Below are 11,910 nucleotides of genomic sequence, written 5' to 3' on the forward strand. Positions count from 1 at the left end.
GGCGAGTCCCCGCCATGTGCATGCAAATTTGTGTCCCTCTATTGGCCAGTTCTAAATTATTCCCACATGGCGGCGAGCGATTGGCTTGCTAGCCGTATAAGAGGCTTGAGCAGTTTCCGCCCAAGTTGGAGGAGGAGGACTTCACATCCATCTCATGAAGAACTCTAAGCGCGCTGTGGAGCCTAACAAACTCCGCGTGTGCCTTAAAGGAGGATACAGGGGCCTGATCAACCTCTAGCCTCTCCCCGTCGCCGCACGATCCCTTGACGTACCCCACCCTGCGCGCTCGTGGAGAGTCACCTTTCGGACTCTCATTTCGGACGGTCCACGGAGCCTAGCAAACTCCATGAGTGGTATCCAGAGCTCTGTTCATGTTGGTTTAGCGGAGCCTAGCAAACTCCGCTCGTGTGTCTTCGGTGGAGCCTAGCAAACTCCATGTGTGTGGTTTTTTTTGTAACTGCAACTCAAGATAGTTTTCCTGCCTGCACCGCGACCACCTACGGTGTAAGTAAAATAATCTTTAATCAACCTCTACGCGTCAGTGCCTAATTCTAGTTCGCCGTGCCGACCCTTTCCCCGGCCCACGTGCCCAGGCTGCTGGCCACAGCCCCTCGGTCCCAACAGAGCCCAGTCTCCCTTGCGCAGAGGCCCATCCACCGGCACCACAGCCAGGGGGTGGCAAGTTCAAAGCCAGGCAATAGCCCTGAACCTACACCATCCCAATCCAAATAAATCCCAAACATACAGCCACACCCTGAAGGCAGTGCACACTGAAATCTCCAAGTTTGCAGATGATGCTAAATTAACCTGGGTATTCAAGTCCCAAGCTGATGAAAAGGAGCTGCAGAAAGATCTCACCAGGCTAAGTGAATGGGCAAAAATATGGCAGATAAATTTCAATGTCAACAAGTGCAAGGTAACACACTTGGGAAAAAAATAACCTCAACTACACATACACAATGCTGGATTCTGAAATCCAGCATTAGGAAATCTGGTCATCGCACCAGACAGCAAAGCTATCCTATTTAACAATTTCTTTGCCTCCATTTTTCTGAGCAGGGACCAGGTCACCCCCTCCACCTGGGACCCCTGTAGGCCCTAGGAGAGGTGCACTCAGGCCTAGGGTCAGTGAGGACCTAGTCAGGGAACTTCTGGAGGGACTGGATGTATTTAAATCAGCAGGTCCTGACTACCTCCACCCCAGAGTGCTGAGGGAATTAGCAGAGGTTATTGAGGGGCCCCTGGCACAGCTCTATGGGCACTCATGGTGCTCTGGCATTGTGCCAGAGGACTGGAAAAGGGCCAATGTGGTTCCCATTTTCAAAAAAGGGAGGAAGGAGGACCCAGGAAACTATAGGCCAGTTAGTCTTACCTCAGTCCTGGGTAAGCTTTTTGAGAGAATTATCCTGGCGCATGTCCATGAGGGGCCAGCAGGGGAGATTATGCTTAGGGGCAACCAACATGGGTTCATTAGAGGCAGGTCCTGTCAGACCAACCTGGTGGCCTTCTATGACCAGGTCAGAAAATCCTTAGACATAGGTGTTGCAGTGGACGTAGTCTTTCTGGACGTTAGGAAGGCCTTCAACACTGTCTCTCACCTGAGTCTCATTAAAAAACTAGGAGACTGTGGTGTCGATACCTACACAGTCAGATAGGTCACTAGTTGGCTGGAGGGTTGTACCCAGAGTGGTGGTATACGGGTCTTATTCGACCTGGAGGGATGTGGGCAGTGGGTTCCACAGGGCTCGGTCCTCAGACCAGCACTGTTCAACATCTTCATCAGCAACTTGGACAAGGGGGTAAAAAGCACCTTGTTATCTGCAAATTTGCAGATAACACTAAGATGTGGGGAGAAGTGGGCATGCTAGAAGGGAGGAATAGGCTGCAACTGGACCTGGACAGGTTACAGGGGTGGGCAGATGAGAATAGGATGGGTTTCAACACTAACAAGTGCAAGGTGCTGCACCTGGGAAGGAAGAATCAGCAACATACCTACAGGCTGGGGAACTCCCTTCTCATCAGTGCAGAGGCAGAAAAGGATCTTGGAATCATTACTGATGCCAAAATGAACATGGGCCGACAGTGTGGGGATGCAGTCAGGAAGGCCAACCGCACCTTGTCATGCATCCACAGATGCATCTCGAGCAGGTCCAAGGAGGTGATCCTCCCCCTCTATGCGACACTGGTCAGGCCGCAGTTGGAGTACTGCATCCAGTTCTGGGCACCGCACTTCAGGAGGGATGTGGACAACATGGAGAGGGTCCAGAGGAGGGCCACCTGCATGATCAGGGGTCAGCAGTGCAGGCCCTATGAGGAGAGGCTACAGGACCTGAACCTGTTCAGCCTCCACAAAAGAAGGCTGAGCGGGGATCTAGTGGTTGTTTACAAACTAGTTGGGGGGACCAGCAGGCATTGGGGGAGTCCCTGTTCCCCCGAGCACTACCAGGAGTGACTAGTAATAACGGTCACAAGCTGGCAGAGGGTAGATTCAGACTAGACATCAGGAGGCGCTACTTCATTGTCAGGGCGGCTAGGATCTGGAACCAACTTCCAAGAGAAGTGGTGCTGGCTCCTACCCTGGAGGTCTTTAAAAGGAGGATGGATGAACACCTTGTTGGGGTCATTTGAACCCGGTACTCTTTCCTGCCATGGTAGGGGGTCGGACTTGATGATCTGCTCAGGTCCCTTCCAATCCTTACCAATTATGAAACTATGAACTAGCTGTTATGACTCAGAAAAGAGACCTTGGAGTCATTGCAGACAGTTTTCTAAAAACATCAGCTCAATGTGTAGTGACAACCAAAAAAGCTAATAAAATGTTGGACATCATTAAGAAGAGAATTGAAAATAAAACAGAGATCATGCCATTATACAAATCCATGGTGCTCCCACATTTTGAATACTTAGTAAAGTCCTAGTCCCCCATCTCAAAAAGGATGTAGAAGAGTTAGAAAAGGTACAGAGAAGAGCAACCAAAATGATCAGGGATATGGAACAGTTACCATACCAGGAAAGACTAAAAAGGCTACGACTCTTCAGTTTGGAAAGGTGAAGGCTGAGCAAGGATATGATGATGGTCTATAAAATCATGAAGGGTGTGGACCAAGTGAACAGGAAACCGTGGTTCATCAAGTCCCAGAATACAAGAACTAGGGGACACCTGGTGAAATTAGTTTTAAACTGGTTACTATTAACAGGAGAAAGTACTTTTTTTTTTTTTTTTACACAATGGATAGTTAATTTGTGGAATTCATTGCCATAAGAGATGGTGGAGGCAGATAGTATAGCTGGTTTAAAAAAGGAACTGGATAACTTCATGGATGATGGTATTAATGGCTATTAATTAGAATGGTTGGAGATGTTTCCTCTGGTACCTCTAAACTGATAACAGGGAAAGCCAGGAAGCATACTAAATAGGGGAGGGATCACTCTAGAACAGTGGTTTTCAACTTTTTTTTCATTTGTGGACCCCTAAAAAATTTCAAATGGAGGTGTGGACCACTTTGGAAAATGTTGAATGGAGGTACAGACCCCTTTGAATTGTCAGTGTATCTGCATACTTTTGATTGATCATAGGCATCTTTTGTGGTTCCCTTAGACAGTCTGTGGACCCGCAGGGTCTAGACTGCTCTAGAGCTATCTGGTTCAATGCTCTCCCTCTACAGGATACTGGGCTAGATGGACCAGCTTTTTTTTGTCTTGTGCTTTGTTTTACACTCATAAACAGTGGTGCTCAACCTCTAGCCTGTTAGCCAAATGTCACCTGGCCCATGGGGCTCCATCCAGGTCTTAATATTTAGTGGTGAGAAAGTGGTGGCAGTTCTAATTGCCACAGCTCAGGAAGCTCTCCCAGCATTGACCCTGCATGCTGACCACACACTGGATCTGGTCGGCCGACCAACACCACCCACAAGATCTGGCCCACAGACTGACCCCATGACACTCATCAGGCTCATGGAGCCAAAAGGTTAAGCACCAGTGTTCCAAAATAAAATAGAGTTGGAAGATTTCAACCAATTTAAAATCTTTTGAGATTGCAGACTTAATTCCAGAACAGGATACAAAGAAATGCTGAATTACTGAAATACTCCATTTATGAGAATTCTGTCAAAATTCTACTTTAGTCAAAATTGTCAGGTTTCAGATTTAGTTACCTTCCTTAGCACTGATCCTTGATACTTACATGGAAGAGTGGTGGGGGTGGAGGCCTTTTTGTGGTGCACAGTTGGTGGTAGGGGAGGATTGCATGGTGACCCTCACATCCAGTTAGGTTAGGGTCTTTGGGAGGAGACATATGGACACAGCCCTATCCTTCATCTACAAGTTTACACAGATTGGTCAGTTGAAGAAATACATACAAACCATCGACATCACAATTCAGAACAGCCTTCCCGCATTTGTTATTGTTGAATTAAGTTAAATAAAGTTGTGGCCTATACATTAACCCAGGGCTGTCCAATTGGTAGCCACAGGCTGCGTGCAGCTCACAAGGGATTCAGTTGCAGCTGTTGGATTCCTGCCTGGCCACTACTCCCCTTTATTACTCTGGCTGCAACAGCAACCAGTCTCTGGGCTTCCTCTCCCTCCTCTAGCTTTTGCTGCCTGTAGGATGGGGACAGGCAGCAAAGCACAGCTGTGGAGCTGAGGTTGATCCTGGGGCCACATGGTGCAGTGGTGGTGGTGCTGATGGGGGCGGGGACAAGAGGGGGACAGACATGGACATGCGGTGCAGCGGTGGGGGAGCGGGTGTCTGCATGGTATGCTACCTGGGGAGCCTGTGGCTCACTCTGGTGAGACCTGTGGGTAGGCAGCCCCTACTATTGACCTTCAGCCCCAGCTGCTTAGAAGTTAGATAGCCCTGCATTAACCACGTTATTTCCATTGTGCACATTAATGCTAACACTTCACTAAAACTAAAATCCAAATCTGAACTGAACCATTAGTTCAACATATGATTTTATTCTGCTAAAATGACACTCAGTATGAATACTTAGAATACATCTAACTGAGCCAAAGACACACGCATGGGTTTTCCTAACCATTAGCTGTATTGGCTCTGCAAGGATAAAAATGACTGAGCTGGATTCTATTTTACTGTGTGCATCAAACATTCATTTTCTTAATGCCAATCGTTACTGTCACTATATTATTTTTATTTCTGCGATGGCTAGGGAGTCTAATCTGCCAAGCACCGTACAAATAAACAGTTTTTTAAAAAGGGAAGAAAAAGTAACAGTAATAAAAGCACATATAAAAAATAGTGCTGTGAAGAGTTGGCAGGTGACTGGTAAGTAGCATTAATATTACTGTGCATCCTGCTAATGTCAGGCAAGGATGTATACATAATTCCAGGAAAACAAAGCCTTAAAAATGAATTTCAAGGAGAATACGGTGTTGGCTCTATGGATTTTTAGTTCTGAGAAAAATTTTACACATAATCAATTGTACCTGTCTCAATTCACTCAAGGCAGGGAAGATGAACAGGTGGCACTAAGGTGAAAATCTGAGACTGCTAGGATTCTATTAATGTATTTGAACCTTTATAACCCTATGATGATGTGCAAGAGGAAAAAAAAAATCATTTTTCAAGGTAAGATTTTAACAGGTTCTTAGGATTTTATTAAAATCTAGGAGACATGAATCCCCACCATTGCCATTTTAGTTCTTTTTATCCCAGAGTAGAATCCCACACTTTAAATATAGGCCTAGTTTAAACAAAGTTCTTAAAAACTGTTTTTGATTCAGCTACTTCAGATTTAAAAAGCCATAGGAAAAATTAAATGATATATTTGCATCATATTATTCTAAGAAAAAAAGTGACATTTTCAGTTTTCTGAGCATTAACCTTGCTTAACCCTTAGATTTTTTCCTTGTAAAGTCTGTTGTGGTTAAGCTAAGTGAGTTTGGATCTAAATTTATCTCTCAGCTTTTACAAATATTTCAGACTAATTACTTAAGAATGAATGAAGAATGACACCTTAATTAGGAATGCTTCTCCTGGCAATTAAGATTCTCTTGGCTTCTCTTAGCAATTAAAATGGCAGAGGCATGTTATTAAGGTCTCCAAGATTCCCCATGCCGCCTCACCAGCAATTACGGAGGGAAGCATTAAAAAAAAAAAAAAAAAAAAAAATCAAGCTCATAGCTATAATTCGTTCTCTGAGGATCTAGCAGCAGGATAAACACTTTTGCTTTTTCCTTCCATAACAATTTTGCATTTAAACTCACCATCATTATCCAATCAATCATTAATGTAATTTTAATGTGTCATTTTTCCATGAAGTTCAATTTCCTTTTTAAAATGTAACTGATTACAGATGATTCACTTTGCAGAAAATATACAGTAGGAAAATCATTTAAATCATGCCAGAATTAACACATTAGCACTCTTCCTCATGGTAGCATTTACCATTTTAGCATTTAGCACACTCTAAACTGGCATAACAGATAACGCTGGTATGAAGCATGTAAAAATAATGTCGGTGCATTCATATACCATCTCTCTAAAACCTAATTAGAAGCAAGCTGTTTCATTTTGTGCTGTGGTACCATCAAAACAGACAAGCGGGGTGAGACTATGCCAGTGTTTGTAAGGGAGACAATCATAGACTATCTAAAATCAGCTGTAGGAATTTAGTAGCAGGCAACGTCAATAACTAGAGCACTGTATACAACTCTTTTCCTGGTTCCCTGGCTAAATAAAAGGTAAACTACATACATTTTGAGTTGACTTTAAATATTTTGTTTTGTTTTGGTTTCTTATTTGAACCATACCCAGCCCCCAAATTTTACTTCAGGTCAAACAAAAAAGTTAATTCAGAAACATTTTTTTTAATAATTGAAGTTAAATGTAGGTAGATTTCAAAATAAAATATAATGTACAAATGCTTTGTTTCAAATGGCAAAACAAAACATTTCTACTTTTTCAACTTCCACCCATCTCATCAGTTACTTGTCAATCAAATCTAATTACAAAAAAAAGTCAGAGGTTTACAGCTGACCTGAATCTGCATTTTTGACAAATAAAATATTCAAAATTAAAATGATCACTCAGCACTATCTGTAAAAAATGGATTCAGTGAACCACACTGACAAAGAGACTATTCAAGTACCAAAGGCCATGCATAATTAAAAAAATTAGGCATGGACACACAAAAAATTCACAACAGGCTAAAAGGTGGTAGGGCTATATGTGAGCAGCTCTGCGATATCTGCTCACCTATATGCTCTTACTCCGTGATAAGAAAGAGGAGTGAACCCTCATGGTTTAGCTTTCACTCATAGTGTGGTGTTAGAATCTCAGCTTTTCTTGGGAAAAATAAAAAATGTAAACAAAAAATTATTTACCTTTTTTTGCCCTCACTATTGCAAAACAATGTAAATAAATTTAAAATGTGATTTACAGGTAGCTGATATGCAGTAGGGTTAGAGTGGGGAGAAGGGAGGGGGGTGACTGGGGAATACAGTGGGAATCCACAAAAATAGCCACTGCCACCAGCAGCATAGCAGCCAGTACTGCTGTATGTGCTGTTCCTGTGCAGGCTGCAGAGCTGCTCTGTTACACTTCTGCTGATACGGTTGTATTTATGAGTTAGGGGACAGCCAAAGATAATAGCTCTGAAAGATGTGAACGCTTCATTTCATCTTAAAGGTATATTATCCTTCTGTTACAAAGGGGAGCAAATGAGGGGGAACAGGCAGCTGAGGACAAGTTGCTTGCCCCCATCACTGCTTGCCCCCCTAGCACCTACCTCTTTATTGCCTCCCCCACTTCTGGCCTCGCTACCATAGCTTTCCCCACTAAAGTAGTAGTAGAGATTAGTTTAAGATGATCCTCTAATAATTACATGCTATACATGGAAAATCATAACAAGTTTATAAATTTTTCATGCATAGAATTAATTATTTGGGGGTCATCTTAAATTCAGGGTCATCTTGGATTCAGGTAAATACGGTATCTTTGACCTGTATCACAGGAAAGTACATTTAAAATACCTCTTGTACTCAATTTTCCTCTCTTTTTATAAAAAAGATTGAGAAAACATTTATGTAAAGGTTATGTAATGTTCATCACTCCCACCACAACCCTTTCACTGAGAATATCAGACTCCACAATTATTTTATCTCTTCTCTGTTAACTGTCTTAAGACTTTTTGGCATTTCACCATGTACCCGCCGCCGCTCGACCAGGAGATCATGCGCCGTTTTCGCCCGGGCCCCAGATCTCGCACACCCGGGCTTTGCTGATGCGCCCCGAAGTTTACCCCGACTGGTATCAAGGGGGAACCCCAAACCCCGCCTGCCACGACTTTGATGATGTCTTCAGTGGGGGGTCTTCCCTTGGGGTATCCCCCGTTGCTGATGCGTTCCTCCGCGGGCAATCTCGGGTCTCCATCCTCCCCTACACCCCGGCCATTCGCCACCTTAGGGTCTTCCTATTCTGGCCTCTACTCCGTCCTCACCTTGCCTCCCTCTTGCCTCAAACCTCTGGCCGTCAACAGCGGTCCTCGGGCCGGGTGTACCCCCAGCAGAGCCGCCGACTTGGCCCCTCCCCCTCCGGGGTGCCGCTGGCCTCTTCGCTGCTCCTACCAGTGATGCCGCGGTTACCCTCACCGTTGGTTCCGCGGTATGGGGCCCAGCCAGCCCCTTCCTGGGTACTGCTGCCAGCCCTGCCGCTGGTTCCGCTGCCGGCTTCCCCACCGGCTGTGCCCCACCTCACGGAGCTGGCTCTTCCCCTCCATGTGCTGCTCCCGGCTGCGCCGCTGCACTGCTCGCAGCCGTCCTCGTCAGTTTCCTCCTCCATCCTGCCCTCGGCAGGTGGCGGCTGCTTCCCCGCTTGCTGGGGCTCCGCGCTCCAGCTCTCTCCTCTCAGCCGCCGCATTGCCTCTTGTTTCTCCCGGCCGGCGTGCCCCGCCCCAGCCGCTCAGCCACAGCCGGATAAATGCCCGGCTGACAACCTGCACCGGCTGCGCTGGCGCGTGGACTTCTTTTGGCTCCTCCGGCCCTGTGGGAGGTAAGCGGGACCCCTTGCCGCCACGGGGGTCTCCTGGCATCCCTGCTCCCCTGGGACACACCATCTCTGAAAATTACAGAAACATCTAGCTGCCACATGGTACTTTTCATCTATAAATCTTAAGTGCTTTAAACAGAGGCTAGTATAATTATCATTACAGATGTGGGAATTGAGATGCAGATAATTTAAATGACCTGCCAACTGTCACTCACCAGGGGAGTTGCAGAGTTTGGCACAGAACCCAGATCTCCCAAATTTCAACCCAGTGTTTGATCCACTAAGCTACATTAGGTCACCCAAATTCTGGCCCACTAAGACACTGAAATCCTTTCCATTTTAAATAGAACAGCTATTAAATAGAACAGTCAGAGAAGTATCCTCTAACATCCCATAAACCAATGATAGTAGATGGTATGACAGGGGATTTACTCTTCCACTAAAGGATCTGCTACTGCCACTGTCAAAGACAGGATACTGGGCTAGATGGACCACTGCTCTGACCAGGGATGTAACTAGGAAGGCTGGTGCCCTCAACAGAGATGCCCAAGAACTAGGGTTGGGATGGGCTACAGTGTTACCACCAGGCCATTCTGGTGTTCTTTCTAAATTTGTGCCCCACTCACCTGCTCTTAGTTAGGCTACTGGGTCTAACCCAATATGGCACTTCTTACATTCTTACAATTATAATAATAATTGTTGTCATTCAGTCCAAACACTGAAGAAATGAGAGGTTCCCACCTAAATTTAACATATAGTACTGAACTGCTGTGGCTGTTGTTTCCCTTCACTCACTCATCATATACTTTTTGTTACTCTCCTAGTTAAGTTACACCTAAAAGTAGATTAACTTCTTCAAAGTCAAGACCATATACCTTCCATATAAGCCTACAGAGGCTACCTGTAGGTGTAGCAGAGACTCCTTTGCTGCCCACAAATTCTCTGTGCCCAGACCCAGATATTTAGGTTAAGTTCTGTCAGAAGGCAGTCAACTCAAGTATGAATTATGCAATTTATATCTAACTGTATCCATTTCTCTCAGCATCCTCCTAGGATGTATTATATATTTAAAAAATTAGAAGAGTTCAGGAAAAGTGAAAACTACAGCAGAATAGTTCTTTCTACATGACTTAAAAATATATCCTGGGAAAATGCTGTCTTGGAATATTTCCATAATGTAAATTTAAACTTTGATAAAGAAACTCAATATGTAACCTTTAATTGTCTTAAGTAGAATTTTGATCTTTCTGATAATATTATCTGAAAATCTGAATATCTGCCCAAGAAAAGTAATGTTGTAAGATGAATACACACAATATGCCATAAACTGCAAGTAACAACCAAAATAGTTATTGAGCTCCTGAAATATTTTATATAAATCTCAGTACTCACCAGTGAAAAATTGTTAGGACTCATGAGATCATTAACAGGCATTTATGGGAGCTTTCAATCAATGTTCATTAGTAGCAAAATGTTGGTATGGTGCTACACTGCTGTTAAACAGCTGTTGCTCTTACAGGGAGTGTCATTTGTCTAACAGCAGTCTGCTGTTAGTCTGAGATGTCTGGTATGTAAAGCAGCTATCTACTGGATACAACCTAAATTAAAGCCATATTCAATATCAAAGTATATTACAACTCTATGGTCAGTATTAATGTGTAATTATGAAAAAATAAATGAATTAAGAAAAAATAAACTCAAGGGCTAAGTACAGATGATTAAAAAGCCTGAGGCTGAATCAATTCAGTCTTTGCAGGCTAGTCTAAGTGGCAGAGATTAAACTGAGGAGCAAGTGAACAGATATTCACTTTTGATTCAGAAAATGCAGCCACATACCTGTGGTGGCTCAGGCCAGAAGCTGGGGGGTGCTAGAGCACATCTCCCAGTCTTTCAGCCACTGCCAAAGGGAAGGGACTGAAGCTCCAAGGCTTCCCCCCGTTGCTGCTCAAGTGGAGGGGGCATGGCCAGGCCCCAGCCTGGGGCTAGCATGCTGAGGCCAGTGGGAGGGGCACTTTAAACCCCCCACCGTGGCCTACATGAGACCCCATCCTGGGTCCTAAAGCATCAGCTGTTAAGCCACTAGCTACCCCGCCCCTGCACAATCCACCACCTCCGTTCTCCCCCTTTTCTCCCTGAAGTGTATGACTGTTGCTAGCCACTGCAATGTTAAATCTTGCACCCAAACTCTCTGGCGATCTTTTGGCTGAAGGGGGAAGTATGAGGAAAGTCATTTTCAGTCTGCCCCCGGTACCCTGAGGCAGCCGGGCTCAGCCTCTATCCTATCAGTGCTGCTTTATCAGTTTTGCGTGGGCCTAGGGAGGTTTGAGGCTGGCAAAAATGAGAGGGGTATACAGAGCCTGTAGATGCGCCCTTTCAGGTCCAAATTAAAGGCAGGTCACTAAAGTTTATTGGATGCACACAGAGTATAGTGATTGGGTACACTTGGACCAAACTGGTGGGTCACATTGAAAGGCAATTTCACAATCTAACAGGTATGATAAGCTTAAGAAGCCAGAATCTTGGTTTGGGGGGGAGGGGGGGGTTGTATAGTGTGGTTATTTAAATGCTTTGATTTCACTATTACAGACAAAAAGACTAGAATTATTCACCCAGTGTTCCTACAGAAGGTTAAAAAAGTTTTATATTATGCTACATATAACATGTAAAAAGCAAATATGATGCTATATATGTTGTAGCAAGTTAGTAACTTTATTTCCTACAAATAAATTATATCATACCCAATCCAGGAAATATAAAAAAAAAGCTATGTTAATTAACTGAAATTTGGCAATATATTTTCCATTTTAAAAGATAGTGAGCATTCATAGATTCATAGATGCTAGGATTGGAAGGGACCTCAACAGATCATTGAGTCCGACTCCCTGCCTAAACAGGAAAGA

At 44.3% G+C, this 11,910-nt stretch overlaps 1 protein-coding gene across 16 annotated transcripts in view; it reads right to left on the reverse strand.

The window, feature by feature from the left end:
- Positions 1 to 11,910, reverse strand: part of CADPS2 (calcium dependent secretion activator 2) — a 275,391-nt gene that overhangs the window by 213,433 nt on the left and 50,048 nt on the right. For 2 of the 16 annotated variants that reach the window (XM_025216939.1, XM_025216940.1), the window contains exons 2-3: positions 8,300 to 9,079; positions 4,184 to 4,317 (exon numbers count right to left, since the gene is read on the reverse strand). The exons of 13 other annotated variants lie outside the window; for them this stretch is intronic. In XM_025216939.1, the coding sequence (XP_025072724.1) occupies positions 4,184 to 4,248 (65 nt within the window). In that variant the 5' untranslated portion in view covers positions 4,249 to 4,317; positions 8,300 to 9,079. The remainder of the gene's footprint in view (positions 1 to 4,183; positions 4,318 to 8,299; positions 9,080 to 11,910) is intronic. One more of the 16 variants, XM_025216941.1, reaches the window with a different exon arrangement.

This window comes from Alligator sinensis, unplaced genomic scaffold (genome assembly GCF_000455745.1).
Source record: "Alligator sinensis unplaced genomic scaffold, ASM45574v1 scaffold908_1, whole genome shotgun sequence".
Classification (NCBI taxonomy): Eukaryota; Metazoa; Chordata; order Crocodylia; family Alligatoridae; genus Alligator; species Alligator sinensis.